At 38.2% G+C, this 19,790-nt stretch overlaps 1 protein-coding gene across 1 annotated transcript; it reads left to right on the forward strand.

Annotated features, from left to right (window-relative positions):
• Positions 1–18: 18 nt before the first annotated feature.
• Positions 19–19,787, forward strand: LOC129804191 (cubilin homolog). The gene is made up of 9 exons (XM_055851277.1): positions 19–385; positions 451–720; positions 4,655–5,339; positions 5,412–7,115; positions 8,323–10,086; positions 10,145–11,009; positions 11,069–16,180; positions 16,251–16,408; positions 19,165–19,787. The coding sequence occupies exons 1-9, from the start codon at positions 306–308 to the stop codon at positions 19,714–19,716; spliced, it is 11,190 nt and encodes a 3,729-aa protein (XP_055707252.1). The 5' UTR covers positions 19–305; the 3' UTR covers positions 19,717–19,787.
• The last annotated feature ends 3 nt before the right edge of the window (positions 19,788–19,790 follow it).

Genomic DNA, 19,790 nt, shown 5'->3' on the forward strand with positions numbered 1-19,790 from the left:
GAACTTGAATTTCTATCTAAAGTTATGCAAGACATCTAATACTTTTCCAGACGCAAATAATAATGGGACTATCAGTGAAATTGAGATGATACTGAGATTCTGTGGTTTGGGGGTGGAAACCGATAGAAGAATGTCTTTGATAAGCTTTCCTATAAAAGCAGAGTGTGCACCGAGAGGCAGAATCAGTGACAGTGCAAAAGTTAGTGAAGTGAAAAATCTCTCAGCCTCAAAGGATTAATTTGGAATACCAGTGAAACTTTAAGAAAAGAAAATGTTTCAGTGAAGTGTCCAGGAAGATCACAAAAATGATCAGTGGTGTATTAATTTGTGGATTCTTTGCTGTTTTGGCTAAAGTGGAAGTTTCTGGTGCTGTGTACGACAGCCAGTGAGTAGTTTGTATTCTTGGAGGAAAGTTCTGCAGAATTCTATACATTCGCGTGGACTTTTCAGGCCAAAATTCGTGACAGAGGATGGAAATTTGTGCATAACTTCAGCAATGGATCGCAATATCACTTTGGATGTTAAAGGAAGGGGGACTGTCCTCATTAACAATCACGATATTTTGCAATTGCTCCTTCAGTCTCCCCCATCCAGCAGCGGAGGTGGATCTATGCCGGGCGTTATTCCGAATCGTATAGCTACTCGTGTTAATATTCTTTACAATGATGTCAGAGGACCAAGGAGAGGTATCCTTCGACGACTGGCTCGGCTTGAAAATGGGTAAGTAAAATCGCTTTTGGTTCTCTGATTTAAAAATACGCCCAATTTTCTGTTATTCTCATGATAAATAGCAAGTGGCTTAACAAAGAGAATACGCCTCAAAATGATAACTTTATTAATTTGATAGAACGATGGAAAGTGAAGAAGTTCTTATTGGTTTGTGACGATTGCGAAAAATTAATAATTTTAGTCCAAATTGCGAAAAAACTTACAGTGATTTAAAGTTGTCCTTTCGCATTTCTTAAAATTGAAGGTGTTGAAATATATTCAGAATTTAGAGAAAATAAAATATTGAAAAGAAACAATTAATTTACAAATACTTCAGGGGAAGAAGAACTACGGTACTATCACACTAGGATTTTCACAATTTAATTTTAAATTCAATTGAGCCAATTGAGCATTATAAGATTTCTAGAAATTACTTGAAAATTCTCACAGCCAGGACACATTTTGCAAGAAATTTGCTCAAATTTAAATAGTGCCGCGAGATTTTCAATTATGAATGACTCCGGAAAATGTGTGATAGTTACTTAAAATGTCTTATAAGTCACTTATTTGTTATGCAAAAGAATCCCCAAAGCCAGAAGAAAGGATTGTAGGCAAGGGCGCTCATGAAGAGACTCTCTAAAGCTTCACTCGCGTACAAGTTTATCACTAATCACTATAACTTATTTTATTTCTTTGGCCACAAATAATATTAATTACGAATAAATAAATTTAATAAGAGCAATTTGGTTCAAAAGGCTGCTTGTTTAACTGCAATAAAATTGAAATTAATGATTATAATTTTAATTTGCTGAATTCAAATTTAATTGAGCAACCACATTTATGCTATTTTAGCATGTTTAAACACGTTTTAAAATATAAATAAACCAAAATCTATCGATTCAAATGATTTTTAATGCAAAGTAACGCAACAACGGAACAATTCATATGAAAATTAAATTGTATTTACAAATTGAAAAAAAATCGTAGTGTAACGGTTAAGGACCTAAATTGTGTTTATGGTTTTAAGATGAATACCTTCTGAACAATATTTTAATAAAAAAATGTAATAGTTAAAAATATTAAATGTGAAAGTAAAGTTGAACTTTAGACGAATAAGCCATTAAGTCAACTTTTAATTTATAATTTAAAGGATAAACTGGCTCTTTGAAATGAAGGTATTTACTCTCTATTATTACTAAATTCGGTTTAATATTAAAAAAAAGTCCAGTGTCCGGTAGGTTGTTCTTTAATAGCAAGGTTAAAGTCTTCATTAAGTACTAAAGATTGTTAAGATGACTTAAAAAAAACTTTTCTGAAAATTTAGATTGATTTTTGAAGCCTACCCAATTACAAAATATGACTTATCCGCAAAAGGAAAATATTTAGATAAGAAATAATCATAAGACTTGGACTAAAAACTGAATTGCACTAAACGTGTGAAAGAAAATGATCTATAAACTTTTACAGACCTGAATTTAAGCCCAGATCTAAAAAGGACGAAATTGCAATGAGTTTTTGAGACCTTCTAGATTGATAACCCTTTTTTCAAGACATCGTATTTTAATAATTTTAAAAAAAATAGGGCAGTTAAACGGTAAAAATAAGTCTTAGGTCTCGAAACTGTTTAACTCTAAAACCACTTTTAAAACCAGTGGTTTATTGCAAGAGTTTTAAGATGCCCTCTTCTAAAGCGTGTCCCGAATTTAAAAGGCAAGAAGACAAATGACTCTCATTAGAAAACTATAATACATATAAAAATCCTATTTATATTTCTTGAAAGGGTATTTCATTGTGATTCAAATCCACTTTATGGTTTTTTATTCAAGCGGTTTCTCCACGAAATCTCGCACCATCTTCTTTACTGGCTTTCATAAGGCTCTGGACAAGGTTGTCCCCACAATCTTTGGCGATTTTCTTCCACTTTCGTGCGAAGTCCTGCAAATCTTTGGCTGGATTAGCCTTCTTCTTCAAGTCTCCTTTCAAAATTCCCCAGTATTTCTCAATGGGGCGGACTTCTGGAGTGCAGGACGGGTTGACTTTCTTATCTACATATTTGACATTGTTGTTGGCAAACCATTCCAGGGTGGCTTTCGCGTAATTACATGATGCAAAATCAGGCTAAAATAGGGGAGGGATGTCGTGGCTTTGATACAGTGGTAAAAGTCGTTTTTGGAGGTACTCTTTAAGGTAGATATCCGCGTTCATCGTCCCTGTCATAAAAAATTCTTCGTTGCGATGTCCACAAGAGCAGATTGCCATCAAAACCACATATTTCTTCGGAAACTTGTCGTACTCTTTGAACTTGCTGGCTACACCCGTACGAGTCTTCGCTGTGTAAAACTGTTGGCCGGGCAACTGAGTAAATTCACCTTTTACGACGGTTTCGTCGTCCATCTAAATGCATCCTTGAAAGCCTTTCAAAACTGATCACTCAGATTTCTCCACCACGTTTTGGCACTTTGCTTCTGCTTGTCCGTGCGATGGTGGGCAGCTTGAGCTTTGTACGTTATCAATCCGTTATTCTCTTTGATTCTCTGCACTAAGCTCTTGTAGATACCCAGCTTTTTTCCCACATCTCTAACTGAAAGGCAAGGTTGCTTCTGTAAAAGCGCCAACACTCTCTTCTCCATCCTCTTGTCTACAGCTCCAGGTTTTCTGCCACATCCTGGCTTTCGAACAACAGTCTTGAGTTCCTTGAAGCGTAATATAACCCTTCGCACCGTCGATGGACACTTTCCGGTGATCCTTCCCATTTTAGCATAGCTCGCTTTTGGATTCTTTAGGTACGTGTCCACGATCAATTTGCGCAGGTTCTCCATTTTTATCACTTTTTTCAGCCAAAACACAACCTTTTTCAATATTTTTTTCAGAAATGAAATGCTGACGAAATTCTCTCGAAACGTCAAGAAAAATCAAAACGTCAAGAAAAATCAAACTCAATTCCTATTATGACTAACTTCATGTCGAAAACTTAGAATTTAAATCCGGGACACGTTTTAAACGCCCAAAATGCGTTTTTTGTGCAAATCCCTTACCTACGCCTCTCTAAAAATTTTAGTAACATTAAATGCTACACATTCACCTTTTTGGTCTTCATTTTTTAATTGTGTCATGCTCCTCATTTTTTTCAAATTCTTACGAGTATAACGGGAGATTTGGCCATTTAAAAATTAAATTTTTGACCCCTTATAACTCGTGCCAGAGGGGACAGGAGACGGGGGCTTAAGTTTCTTTGTAATCGTAAGGTCTTAGATCCAGCTATAACATGCTGAAATTTGAGTCCGATCTGTGCCATGAGCAGGCGGAGGGTGGGTCTGACATCACCTTCTTCTAGCGACCCATCGTTATTTAACCTTTGCCGAAAACCACTTGTCGATAGTCTCCGTTCTATCCCCAGAAGCGGTTATACGACGGGGACTGGACGTCCACGAAAATCTATTTTTAGCGCATATGATATTCGTGATCTATGGATCAAAACGTGTAAATACAAAATTTGGACCCGATATGACGAAGTCGGATTTCAACTAGGACCACCAAGATTGACATTGTAAAGAATCTTAGCTAAAATTAGATTTGTTTTTGTTTTACCGATGACTCACTTGTCCTTGATGTGTTAAAATAGAACCGAATGTTATCCAATTTAAATATAAGCTTAATAATTTCAAAGCTTTTTGTACCTAATTTTGAATTTCGCTTAAGGTATTAGCGATATTAATAAAATATGCTACGCCTTTTATTTCACGATACCTGTAAAAACATTAATAACAACGATAAAAGTATAAAGCCACGAAGGTAATAGGCAATAAATCACGTTGTTTTCGGTCTGAAGAGTTGTTGAGTGTAAAAACATAGAATAGCTTCTTGCAGTTAGTCTTAAACCAGATTAGTTGATCAGTTTAACTTCTATGATTAAGAAGAAAAATATACGCACGGCATTGTTTCGTAGGACAAGATCCGGATATATTGGTCAATCTCGAATTCGTGATCTGCGACTTCGAGTTTCGGCACTGGAAAACAAAATGGACTCCCTAATGACCAAGCTCACTGAAGACAATTGTCGAAGCAATCCCTGCAGCAATGGTGGCACTTGTGTTGACATGTTCGACGGTTTCCTATGCCATTGTACACCTCAGTATCAGGGACCAACATGTGTACATGATGTAAATGAATGTGAAAACTATCAGGGTACGGACCTTGGATGTCAGAATGGTGCAACGTGCATGAATACTTACGGTAGCTACTTTTGCCACTGTGCGTCTGGATTTCAGGGGATCCATTGCACAAAAACGGATTCGAATTGCCAAACAGCAACTGCGGGAGAGTTGTGTGATCACGGAGTGTGCGTTCCATCTGGAGATCCGACAGGTTACAGATGTATTTGTGACCAAGGATGGACTACAAACAATGTTACTGTGGTTTGCAGTACTGATGTTAATGAATGTCACGGCCCCATGCCACATTGTTCGAAAGATCCGTTAGTGCAGTGTATTAACACTCCGGGATCATACACATGCGGTCCGTGCCCTGTGGGTTACTCCGGAAATGGCCATTATTGTATGGACATAGATGAGTGCGAGACCAATAATGGGGGTTGTAGTATCAATCCTCATGTTCCCTGCATCAACACCAGGGTAAGATTTTTACTTGAAAATTCACAGGGTTTCCGTAATTCGAATTTATCAGGGAATTCCTGAATATTACAGGGATCGTACACTTGTGGAAGTTGTCCCTTGGGTTTTGTAGGCAATGGCAGAATTTGTACTCAGTCACCATCAGGAAGTCTTTGTCAAAGTTCTCCCAATGTTTGTCACCCTGATGCAGTTTGCGAAGATTTAGGTCAGTCTGTCAATTGCCGATGCAAGTTAGGATTTGTTGGAGATGGATTTGGTCCACATGGTTGTAGTCCATCAACTGCAGGCATTTGCAGTTTCCGACCATGCTTGAATGGCGGAACTTGTGTTGCTAATGGTACAACGTACATGTGTATCTGTCCGTCGGGCAAGTCGGGACCTCGTTGTGAGGATAACATTGTGAATCCGTGTGCTGAAAACCCATGCTTCAATGGTGGTACTTGCATTAGGGCGTCTAACGAAATGGGATTTACATGCAACTGCACGAGATCTTATATAGGAGTCCTGTGTCAGACGGAGAGGAGATCGTGCGGAGGAACTCTGACTGCAGAGAGAGGTGTTTTGAAGTATCCAGAAGATGGAAGTACAACATATAATCATAATTCTCGCTGTGCCTGGTTGATTCGGGTAAATCAGACGAAAGTACTCAATGTGACTTTTACCAAGTTCAAACTTGAAAATTCGGTTGAGTGTCGGTATGACTGGTTGCAAATCCATGATGGAAGATCATCGGCATACCACATGATAGGTCGATACTGTGGAACAGGAATACATCCAGGTCATACAATAATATCCACACACAACTACCTCTATTTGTGGTTCCGAAGTGATAGTAGCAATGCTCATGATGGTTTCGAACTGACCTGGGAGAGCATTGATCCCGTTTGTGGAGGTTTGATAGACACGTCAACCTACGGTACTATTACATCTCCAGGATCGCCCGGAAACTACCCTCCAAATCGTGACTGTCAATGGCTTGTGAGAGCACCGGCAGGCAAACGTCTAGTGTTCCATTTCTTTGTAATGAAAATTGAATCTCATGAGACTTGTCAGTATGACTACCTTGCGATCTACAACGGACCTTCCGTTGATTCACCCTTACTTGAAAAGTTCTGTGATACTTCACATCCTGCTCCATTAACAGCCCCTAGCAATGAAGTCACCTTGTTTTTCCACTCTGACGAAGATTCTACAGATGCAGGCTTCCAAATCCACTACTCCGTTATTGAAGGATTTCCTGGTTGTGGAGGCGTTTTCACGTCATACACCGGAGAGTTTGGCTCTCCAATTGAGGACGAAAGCTATCCTCACAATCTTATTTGTGAGTATTCTATCAAGTATCCAAAAGGAAGTAAGATTCGCATAACATTCAAGAATTTTCAACTGGAGGACAGTGAAGCTTGTCGCTTTGACTATGTAGAAGTCTTTGAAAAAAGTACAGATGCAGTGGGAGAGCCAGAACTTGTCGGTAGATACTGTGGAAGTGAAATACCCAAACCCTACAAGTCTAAAGGGAATGAGTTGTTGATTGTATTTAAGACTGATTGGTCTCAGTCATATTCTGGTTTTCGGATTGGGTACCAAATTGACTGTGGTGGAGTTTTTGAAGAGGAAACAGGTGTTATTACTTCGCCCATGTATCCTGAGCCATATCATGATTCAAGAATCTGTGACTACACAATTAATGCACCGCTTAATAAAGCTATCGAGTTAGAGTTCCAGGACTTCGATCTGGAGGAGAATTCTTATCCAGATTGTTACTATGACTACGTTGAGGTGAGTTACTCAACATATTACATAGCCTCTAAGTTTAGGCGGTACGTTATCTTCGCCATAGACCTAATTTCTTTACCTATCTTCTAGAGCGGTATCATAGACAGCTTAGTAAAGTTTACGTTTATATCATTTTCGTTATTTTTTGACTCGTAGTCCTTCGGCATCATGAAAGCCAAGACGAAAATAATCACCAAGATAAAAGTGGGAAGTTATTGTTTCAAAAACAATTACAGGAGTGCTTATTTTCAACGAAATCGAAAGCGTTTACGAAAGGTTTCTTGTTGTCAGCTCTTTGAAACACTCAGATTTTTTTAGCACTGAATGGGACTCGAGTTCTCAATTATTGTGAGAACGAGCCAGGGATCTCTTCCGCCAAAGAGCTGAGTGACGCTCTTATCAACTGCTTTACAAGATTCCCAATCCTCTTATTGCCCCCGTTGATCTTGTATTGACATCGTAGAAAAAATTATGGTATGAAGAATTTCGGTCCGACAGGGTGTAACGGGTGTAACAGAAAGCGAACGGAAACACTAGATCTCGTCGTTTCGACTAGACGTTCCAAGATGAATTGCTCTTTATCAGATATGGAATATTGTAGGGAAAATCACGTACAGGCGCGAATTGGTTACACTGCACTTGGACTCGGATCACAGCCCGTAAATTTTCGTTACAATTCGACTGATTGACTTGGAATGACATCGTCGACATCGACTGATCGACTTCGTAGGTGTTACTAATTGGATTAGCGCCTGTAGAGGGAGGGATATCATTGAGAGGGTAGCGAATGTTAACTTATTCGAGTTTGATCATGGTTGGACGTAGATCGTTAACAGGAAAATATGCCGTATGGATATCGTATTGCTTATTCCTTACAGTTTAATCCAAAAGATTTTACTCTTATTCTGCTTCTTATCGGATTTCACCCTGTATAAAAGTTTTTATGCAATATGTAAGAAAACAAACTTTATCACAGATTACAATACGTTGTCTTTGTGGATCAGGATAAGTAAGAGCAATCATGATGCCGAATTTCCTAGCCTTATCTCGAAACAGGGTGAAAGTACAAGATTTGATACAAAGTTTAAATGATATGTCTTCTAACTTCCACTAAATTCCTTATCTTTCCGTTAACTTAACTTCCTTATAGTGTTTAGCTAAGGCACCAAGAATTTCTTTGTAAACTCAAAGCTTTAAATCCTGATTCTAGATCTTTGACGGACCTACTCAGACCAATTCTAGTAAGATTGGAAGATATTGTTGGAATGTAATGCCGCCAAAAATCGTTTCGAGTTACAATATTCTCCAACTGATTATGGAAACAGACAACTCTATTGCCGGTCGAGGCTTTAAAGCTAATTACTCATTTATCGATATAACTTGTGGGGGTGTTGTAAAAGAATCAAGAACTATATTTAGTTCACCAGAGGCTGCAGAGAGTACAACATCTTATGCACACTCCACAACTTGTCGATGGCTGATCAATGCACCATCTGGACACAATATTCAACTCACATGGATTAATTTTCAAATTGAGACTGATGAAACTTGTTCTTATGATTATGTACAAGTTTTTGACAATAGTACTGATCCAGCAAAATCTGTTGGGAAGTACTGCGGTACAAGAATTCCTCCGGTTATAACGAGTGTCGGTCCCCTAATGACAGTCGTCTTCGTATCGGATGATTCGATCAATGAAGGAGGTTTCAGTTCTATGGTAACGTTTACGGATATTTCAAAATCATGCGGTGGAAAATTCTATACAAGTTTTGGATATATAAGATCACCAGCCTGGCCAGATAATTACCTGAATGACAAGAATTGTGAATGGATAATTTCTGTGGAGACTGGTTCCCAAATTGAATTGCGTGTTAAGCAATTTGATTTAGAGGAGCACCATGAGTGTGAATTTGACTATTTGGAAGTTAGAAATGGTGGAACTTCTGATTCGCCATTGTTAGGAAAGTACTGCGGAACTAAAATTCCAGAAGTCATTCGATCGTATTCCAATCATATCTACGTCAAATTTGCAAGTGACTCAAGTAGACCAGCTCCAGGATTTGAAATTGAATGGGATGGTACGATAACAGGTTGTGGTGGTACGTTGACATCACCTAGGGGCTCTATTATCTCGCCAAACTACCCAATGCCTTATGAAGAGAATGCTCAGTGTATGTGGAAGATAGCTGTGAGCAGTGGTTCGGTTGTCATGATCGTTTTTAGTGATCTCGATCTCGAGAAGAATGATGACTGTGCTTATGATTACCTCGAAGTTTTTGATGGACGAGATGCTAGTAGCACGTCCTTGGGGAAATTCTGTTCGGCTGATGCTCATCCACTCCATCTGCAAACAACTACAAACTTTGCTTTGATCCGCATGCGATCGGATTACTCAACGCAAGGTCGTGGTTTTAGTTTGCTGTACAATACAGTATGTCAACGCGAGGTTCCACCTTTTGGAGGTATCATCGAATCACCCAATTTCCCAAACAATTATCCACATTCACTTTCTTGCGAATGGACTATTAGGGCTCCACTTGGTAACAAAGTCTACATTGAATTTTTGCACTTTGAAGTGGAAAATAGCGAATCAGTTGAAGGGGAGGACCATGTTTGCAATTATGACTATGTGACAATAGAGGAGAAAGATGGTGATCAAACGACAAAGAAGAAGAAATATTGCAATAATGCTCCGGATCCTTTCACGTCGTCTGGACAAGTAGTTGTGGTATCATTTACAACAGACAGTAGCGTCAGTCACTCGGGTTTCCGACTTGAGTATCATATTGAAGGATGTGGAGGTGTATTCACAAATCCTACTGGTACAATAAGTTCACCAAACTATCCAGCTCTCTATCCACATCACGTCCATTGCTACTGGACCATCAAAGCGCCCTATGGAAACTCTATTGAACTTACAATCTCAGATTTTCAAGTGGAAAGTGCTGATCAGTGCATGTACGACGGTCTGATGGTAACGATTCTTTATCGGGAACAATTTAGTTCAGAAATTTATTGATTATTTCTTTTAGATTTCCAATTCGCCAAATAATACCAACTTAATCACCACGATCTGTCATGTGCAGACTAAGCCTACTACTTACACATCAAACGGAGCTACAATGTTTTTGTTCTTCTATACAGACGTAAGTCTAGCAGGCAAAGGTTTCAATTCAACCTACAAGTTCATTCCACAAAAGTGTGGAGGTATTATGACGAAAGAGGGTAATTTATTTTCGCCCAACTATCCCAAAAATTACGAACGAAATAGCAATTGTGAATGGTTGCTGCAGACCGATGAAACTCATATACTAGAAATCTTTATATTGGACTTTGATTTGGAGTCAAGTGATAATTGTATTCACGATGTAGTCAAGATCTATGCAGGAAATACTGCTGATGAAGAAAAGTTGATCTTCAAATGGTGCGCTACTCAAGTTCCACAAGATGCGCTTATTACTTTGCCAGGTAACCAAGCTCTTGTAACTTTCCACACCGATTCCTCTATCGAAGCAAAGGGATTCCACATGAATTTCACGTCACAATGTGGATCTCGTATTGTCACCAATAGTAGTGGTCAATTGGAAAGAGATCCTGGGATGTATGATCGTGTGGGTAATTGCACATGGACTATAATTTCCGAAGATCCCAGCAAAAAGGTTTCTCTTACAATGGCTGCACTGAACTTTTTCAAGTTTGATGTTTTAAATCGCACTGATTCCATCTTTGAAGTATTTGATGGGGATTCAGTAAATGCAACGCTTATTGGTTGGTACAATAATGCACCACCAACTTTGTACAGTTCTGGCAATTCTATAACGCTTAGGATGAACTCTGAAGCTGATCATGATGTCATTGTATCGTATTTCATGCTCCAGTATTCGATCTATGAGAACAGTAAGTAACCTTTAATTTTCTTTATTTTTTTGATGTCAGATAACTGTAATACTTTTCAGCTTGTGGAGGTTCTCTGAAATCTGAAAAGGGTCAGTTTGCTTCACCTAACTATCCAAACCCATATCCTGCAAATGTTGAATGTGTATGGACACTTGAAGCGTCACCAGGTAATCAAATTCAAGTTGAATTTTCAGAGTTTGCTCTGGCAGACTCTGAGACATGTAGTGAGGAATACCTTGAAATTCGTAAGACAAATGGTGGTGGAAAACTCTTAGGAGTTTTCTGTGGCTCTAATCAGCCAACAAATCTTACTGCTTCTGAAGTAGTGTGGATTAAATTCCGGAGTGGTCGTGATATTATCAATGAAGTGAGGAAATTCTATGCATCCTTTTCGTATATCAACTCTGTGGAGATTACGAATAGAGATGGAGGATTTGTAACCTCACCGATGTATCCGCTACTGTTCCATTCATCTGCTGAATATGAATGGAGGATTACGGTAGACTTTGGCTATGCTATAAGTGTATCCGTAAAAGAGATAAGCATTCTTAGTGATTGTTATCTCTTTGTCCAGATTTATGATGGCTTCAATGATGAAGCACCAACTCTTGGTGAGAAAATTTGTGGTGTTGTTCCACCAGAATCTGTTATTAGCACTTCAAATGTTATTTACATTGTGGCTAATCTTTACTACCCTACCATCATGGGGGTGAAGTTTAATATTGAGTGGAAGAAAGTGCCGAGGGAGTCAAAAGAGTCTCCTGATGAGGCTGCAAAAGTTTGTGGAATGTCAAATATAGTTCTTACTAAAAATTCAACAAACACCAATATCACATCACCGGGTTATCCAACTGGGTACGATTCAAATTTGAATTGTACTTGGATAATCTCGTCGGATGATAAGGCCTATCATCCGGTGTTTGTGATCAGTTATCTGGATCTTGAAGATACAGATGGTTGTCTATCTGATCGGTTGATCGTCTCTCAAAGTAAAGATTTGATAGTTTGGAAGCAACTTGCGCAGATCTGTAGTATTGATTACAGAGCACATCAGAGTTACAGTGGTAATCCCTTCCTCAAAATCGAGTTTCAAACTGATTGGGGTTTGAATCGAACGGGATTTCGAGGAAATCTCATAGAAGATTGTGGTGGTTACATGACAGATCCGATGGGGAAAATTGCTGCTGGACTGCAAGCCTCTCCAGATCGTTATTCCAGGTTCACAACATCATGTGTCTGGGAGATCCATGTGAGGCAAGGCAGAACAATTAAATTTGAATTCCAGCAATTCAATTTTCCCAGAAATCGAGATCAAAGCACTTGTGAGGGATATATTATGTTCAAGAATGGTGGTAATGAAGATTCACCACTTTTGGGTGAAGGAAAATACTGTGGTGATGGTAATAAACCAGATATCCCTGCTACAATTAGCAACAGAGCTTATGTGAAATTTGACTTTGGCGGAAACTTTAGAAGTAGCTTCTCTATGACTTATCAGGAAGTGAGTCTAAGTTGTGGAGGAACGATACATCTCACAGAATACATAAATAGCACAGTGATTACATCACCGAATTATCCAAATATTCCTCATCCTCATACAGAATGTGTTTGGTTGTTCTTTGCTCCAAATGGTGAATCAATGAAAATTGATTTCCTGGAAAGATTTGATCTGACTAAAAGTGCAGGCTGTGACAAAGAGTACGTTGAAATCAGAGATGGTGGCACGAGAAATAGTGAAACGATTGGAAAATATTGTGATTTAATGCCACCAACCCTTGAGTCGCAGACAAATATTTTGAGGATTAAGTACTTCACAGATGTTTCGGATCCTAAAAACGGGTTTAAAGCTAAAATATCAATTGCCACATGCAACGGTACGCTGAGACAGAATCAGGGAGTACTGAACTCTCCGAAGTATCCTGGAAAAGGTGCCTATCCGGCCAATAGTATATGTAGTTATCGGATTATCGGATCCTCGCAAACTTATCTCAATATAACATTCGTGGATGTAGATCTTCCTCCAAGTAGCGACAATGGAACGTGCTTGAGTGATCGAGTTACTATTTATGCTGTAATTCCTGGAGATGGCAATGATGAAGAGAAGCAGAGCCGAGGAACATTCTGCGGATCTACAATTCCGAACTCCTTCTTCATTGATAGTCATGAGGCTATAGTAGAACTTACAACAGCTGAGCACCAAGACCTGTACCGAGGCTTTAGTCTACGGTTTAACGTGGGAAAGGAGACATGTGGCTCTGAAATAAATGCAGAATCTGGAATAATAACTAGTCCTGGATATCCAACTGGAAGGCAAAATCGACGTTTCTGTGAATGGTCAATCACTGTGCCTAAGGGGAGAAGAGTTAAGGTTGAACTGTTGGATCTTGATCTCGTTCCAGCTAGTCATACATACAGCCAACGTCTTGGATTCTATCACGATCATCGATATCTCAGTCGGATTAAGTTTATAAAAGGAGAAGATCCTCTCCAAACCATCTACTCGAGTGGTAACAAAATGCTGGTCAACATGTGGGTTAGGGTCCCTAGCAATCATCGTGGATTTAAACTCAGATTTTCTTCTGACGAACCTACAGTCTGTCAAGGAAATATCAATCTTTCAGAGGGAGATATTGAATCACCCAAAAATCTCACCACGTATTATTGCGAATACATTAGAGATGCAGGTTTCTTCTTCCCCGATGATCCTAATATGGGAACGTTAGCGTTACGTGTTCAAGATGCTCATATTGGTCGATCAGTATCCTGTCGCTTGGCTTCTACAAAGCTCACTGTTTCCTGGCTCAGTGGAACAGATCTCGATTCACCCTTTTTGCAGTATCTCTGTGGAAATATATCAGATACAACAGTGAGATCACCATTTCCAGATACCAAAGTCGAAGCTAGGCAGGGTCTCTACTACGGTCCAATAGACTTCAAACTCCACCATAAAGTTCACAAATGTGGAGGAATTATTTCTACAGCTTCAACAATTACTCAGCCTAGTTTCTGGGCAAACTACGGTCGGGTAGACTGTGCATGGCATATTCGGCAAGATGATGGATTTGCAATTCAGTTGCAGATAGTCCAGGTTAACCTCACGCGTCCATGTGACGAGGAATACATTAACATCTACAATGGTCCAACACAACTCAGTCCACATTTGATGAAGATTTGTGGTTCTAGTTCAGAAACGCAACCAGTCATGTCAGAGAATAACTTCATTTTTGTCGAATACCATTCAAATGAGTATCAAGCCATGTCTACGTTCAAGTTTAACATTGTACCTGCTGTTGCAGGATGTGGAGGAATCATTCACAAATGGACTCAGACAATAAAGAGTCCTGGAAATTCATCATATTACCCTAATAATATTGAATGTATTTGGGAGTTCAGACCAGACCCTGGCTTCCATGTTGGACTTCAATTTGTCGATCGGTTCTACATTGAAGATTCAGTGAATTGTACTAAGGACTATATTGAGATCTTTGATCTGCGTAGTAGTGGAAATTGGCACAGTTTGGGACGGGTTTGTGGTCGAGAAACTCCTCCAATCTTCAATGCTACTGAGTCGAGTTTGAAATTGGTCTTTAGAACCAATGAAGCAATTTCTGGCGATGGATTCTCAGTTAAATGGTTTCAGAATTGTGGTGGATTGTTTGAAGTTACGGAGACAATACCCGATGTGATTTTCAGTCCTAACTACCCATCAAACTATGCAAGGCTACTGAACTGCAATTACACCTTTGTAGCTCCACCGGAGAAGTACGTTAACATAGACTTTGAAGACTTTGAACTGGAAGATTCAGTTGGAAGATGTATTTTTGACAATGTAACAATTTACAAAGTCAGCGAGTGGAATGTTAATGAACCCTTTATCGAAGCCGGAGTATATTGTCGCAGAGATTCTCCAGGAAAATTGAGGTACAAAAATAAGGTCGCAGTGGTATTTCGAACTGATAGATGGGTAGAAAGGAAAGGTTTCCGTTTCTATTACTCTCTGGACAGCTGTGGTGGTAGAATCAGGAGGTCTACTTTAATAACGTCACCAAATTTTGAGAATATGCAATATCCCAATGATGCGAATTGTATTTGGAATATCACAGCTCCAGTATCTAAAACAATTGTTGTGAAATTCCAAAAGTTTAGTATTGAAAGTGTGGATACCTGCTACGGAGACTTCGTGAGCGTTTATAAGGGTCAGGAAAGGAAGGATTCGGAGAGACTGGCCAAACTCTGTGGTAACATTACGGAACCGCCGACAATCAAGACAGATTCATCTTCAGCAATTGTGCAATTCAAATCGGATATGTACAACAATGATGGAGGATTTTCAGCTGAAATTCTTTTCATGCCTTCATGTGATCGCCGTATAACACTTACTGCAACTTCTCCAACCTATCACCTCGATATTCAAGAGTCTAACTATGAAGATTTACAACACTGTCAGTACTACATCAAGGCTCCGAGCGACTACTCCATTCGTCTTCAGTTTACCCAATTCCACGTTGCTCCCTGTGACAATAATTCCACTATCCCCGATTGTTCTTGCGATTATGTTGAGATACGTGATGGAACTGGACCATTCTCTGAGCACGTGGGACGATACTGTGGCCACGATTTGCCTCAGGAAATCATAACTTCCAGATCGGCAATCTTTATTGAGTTCGTGACGGATTCTAGAGTTAAGAGCAGAGGATTCAGTGCAGAATTAACTGCTGTAATGAATCCATGTGGAGAGAGGTCCATCAATGTCTCAGAAGTTACTAAATACATCACATCGCCTGGAAAGACTACTTATCTACCAAATGTCAAATGCACTTGGATAATTGAGACAACCATGTTTAATCAGATACAATTGATTTTTGAGCAATTTGAACTTCAAGGACCTGATCTTGCAGGGAAATGTTCCTATGACCATCTCGATATTGCCGATGAAACCATTGTGGGAAGCAAAGATGTAAGCTTTGGGGAAGATTTAGTGTACAATGGTCTTAGTGGGGGAAAAGTGGGCTTCTATATGGGTACAAGGCATCCCATTGCTCATCATCACTACTGTGGTAATGGAACTCCTGTTGATTATATGTCACGAACCAACAAAGTTCATCTGAATTTCAGGACTGATTCTGAGATTGAAAAATCTGGTTTTAGGATTGCTGCAAAAACTCTGAAAGGTATACATTTTTCCTGATACCTTTCTTCCCTTTCTTGAATCAATCAATTGATTGATAAATATGATTGTAGGATGCCACAGGAACTACACAGAAACGCAAGGAAGAATCTACATGTCTGAGAGCAGAGATTGTGATCATTTTATTATTGCCCCAGAAAATTATACGATTGCAATTTATTTCATCAGCTTCTCGTTTTACAATGCAGATTGCGACAGTAATGGAATTAAGGTAAGCTTTTTCATTCATATACATACAAGGATGGAGTTATATTTTATTATATTGGGTGGCCAAGCCTCGGACGCTTTTCGACCACTTTTTAATAAAATTGAAAGCCCGTCGTACTTTCTATTTTAGTCGAGACACATGTGTAGATTAATAGGGCCCAAACTGAGGATGATCCTCGAGAATAATTCGATCACTCAGAATAACAAAACGAAGTAGACAAATTTTACAGGAGAGCGATTTGAAGCTGAGATTTTAGGGTAAATGTCCTAATTCAAAACCATTTCCCGATGCTTTAACTTTGACAGAAGATTGAACACATTAAGTACATATTTTTTCTGAAGAGAATTACATAAATTTGCTCCTTGACTCTTCTAGAATGTTACTTTTTAGTTAACATTCTTTAAATATAATTTGAAAACTTCTTAAATACAAGAAAAATACACGAGTGTAAAATGCTTCTATTGGAAACATATTAATCCAAATGGAGACAAGGAAAAGTTTCTAATTGGAGACAAACCGTGTAATTGAAACCGCAACGAAAGACTTCCAAAACTTTATTGAGTTTGCTCTTGAGTGCAGGATTTATTCTTATTCCTGGTCTTTTCTCCTTTCCCATCTAAAACGATAAAAGCTTCTTTTATCGAAACCATCAAAAAAAAAAAAATGCAGCGCTATCGTTAGGCGATGAGATCTAACGAACAAACAAAAAGAAAAGTAATGTTTTTGTTTATAATAGCATAATATTTGAGGATCTGAACAACTGTTTTTGCAAAAATAAAAAAAAGAATATTAAATAAATAAATGCACTTTTCGTTTATTTTTTTTAATTGTGTAAGAGTAAATAAATATATAAAATAAAAGCCTCAATCATTTTTAATGGTATCTGAGGCATTTCCTTTAGGTTTCAAAATTCAGGATTAGGATATAAAGATCGCCAAAATATGAATATTTCAAAATTTTAAACTTTGAGCCTCTGTATTTAGGTAATTGCTCGACCTTAGTCGGACCAAAGATACATTTTGAAAAAGTATTTACATGAGCTATAACATACTGTTGCGGATTTGACCGGAGACCACGACAGCAGGGAGGAAAAACAAAGGCCAGAGAGTTAAACTCAACAACACTTTATTTACTTCACTGACACAAAGTAATTCAGGAATCTCGTGCAGCTTAAAAAAGCGCACAGAGGAGGAATTCGCGCTCTGTCTAGAGTGAAGAGACAATTGCGCAAGCAGGATAGCTGCAGCAATGTTCTCGCTTACTCGAGCGCGAATGATAAACCCAAGCTCAACCCAAACTCAAACTTAACCATGAAAGCACATATACTCGACTTACTTCGCTGCGAGTATGTGTCGCTCACATGAATTATAGGGGTAACTTCAAAATATGATAATACACGGCACTTATCCCCTAAAGAGCGCCGTGTAGCATCCCCTAGGCAGGGCATGCCTCAAAGCCGGTTCGCAACAATACTAAAATTTCAGTCCAATAGGACAAATTTTAAGTTTTTTGACAGTTATTCAAAATTGCGGACAGAAACGTCAAATCAAGATGGCGACCACGTCATCTTGTAGATCTTGTGTATCTTTCCCTTAGATGTGAAGATCTTCATTGTCATTTATTATCAAAAATTGTTGAGTTTATAGTATTTATTAAAAAGTGCAAAGTCATCCGCACCGTCCGCACCTTATCCCAAGTGCAAGCCTTTTTTTCTTGATTTTTTTTAACATAGTAAAATTTTATAAAATTAATTAATACTGGCACAAAATCCATTCATTAACTCTCTAACGGTGTTTTCTTTAATATGCGAAAAAAAAAGTTCTAAAACAATGTTTTCTAGGATAATTATGATCTAATAAAGTCGAAAAAACCATCCATTCTTCATTATATCTCTTTTAGTTTAGACGCTAGGTGAGAAAATATAAAAAATTTTTGAAACTCTTTTTGCTTCTAAAATTCACATTTTTAGTTTTTTTAAGTTTTTTAAATAAAATATACAAAGTAGAATGACCAGTAAAAAATTATTTTATTTTAGTCAGATAACTTTAAACCGGTATTTTTATGGAAATTGAAAATGAGTTATTTGCACTAATATTTTTTGTTGCTTTTTCTCTGACCTGTCACACAAAACTGGGAATAGCAACAAAACCAAGAGTCAAAATGAGTTCAAACTTTCAAGAGATGTTTATAAGACTATTACCGAGAACACTAGCACTTTTAAATAATTAAAACCTTTATTGTCGCTGTAAATGTGATTTTTGTGAAGACCCCCTGGAAGCGGTCTTACCCGTTAGAGGGTTAACAACTGAATACAAATACAGTAGACACTCTCAAATTCTGGCATTTGGGACCAAAATGTCATCCGAATTAGAGAGAAATTCGAGCGACAATTTTTTTGAAATGCAACGATTTTTTATTCATCTACATTTTGGGACACCGGTGTTCCAATCGTCCTTAAAGGGTAAAAGGTTTAACGGACCCTAAAGTAATTGAAATTCCGAACAGTTTTTAATTACAAATTAATTATAAACTCAAACTTGCTTAAAAAATGTTAAATAAAAACACACATATTTGATTTCTCTTGAAATATATGTACACCAAAGAAATTTTCTTATCAGAAAACATAATCAATAAAGTTGTTTTTTTTTCAAATATAATATTAATTAGAAATTGTTTCCTACAATTTTATCATTGGATTAAATCAATGGAATATTCAATGCTTCACTTGTTACCTGATATTTTTCGCGCTATGTCTATAGGTCTACGAGGGAGATGAGGAGCGTCTTCTTGGATCTTACTGTGGATATACTAATCCTGATGCCGTATTCTCAACTACTAATAAGGTTCATATATCTGTCAGGGGTAATTTAAAGGATTCCGGATATTCTTTGGGTGGAACCTTTGACCTTAACTTCCTGGCCACGTTTCAGGGGAGAGGATGTGGTGGAACTCTGTTCAATTATGGTGGAATATTTACAAGTCCTTTGTATCCACTGAATGACAGAAATAGTTCCCAGTGTACTTGGGATGTCAATGTACCCAATAATTTGATCGTGGCACTGAGATTCCAAATTTTCGATATTGGAACAAAATTGACCTGTCAGACAAACTATGTACAGTTCCTGGAAGTGAATTCAGATGGAAGTACTAGGGTTGGTTCTGTGTTCTGTGGAGATGATGTTCCGGCAGTTTACAAGGCTGAAACTAATCGACTTATTGTGCGTTTCGTCAAAGATGCCAATTTTGCGGGAACTGGATGGATTTTGCAGTTTATGGGAGTCTATAAGGATTCAGAGGTCTACAACTGGTAAGGACGTTATTTTAATGAATTTTATTCCCAAAGAGAAGAACATTTAATAAAGCAATCAAAAAAAAAAGAAAACAG

The sequence above is a fragment of the Phlebotomus papatasi genome, chromosome 2, assembly GCF_024763615.1.
Source record: "Phlebotomus papatasi isolate M1 chromosome 2, Ppap_2.1, whole genome shotgun sequence".
Classification (NCBI taxonomy): domain Eukaryota; kingdom Metazoa; phylum Arthropoda; class Insecta; order Diptera; family Psychodidae; genus Phlebotomus; species Phlebotomus papatasi.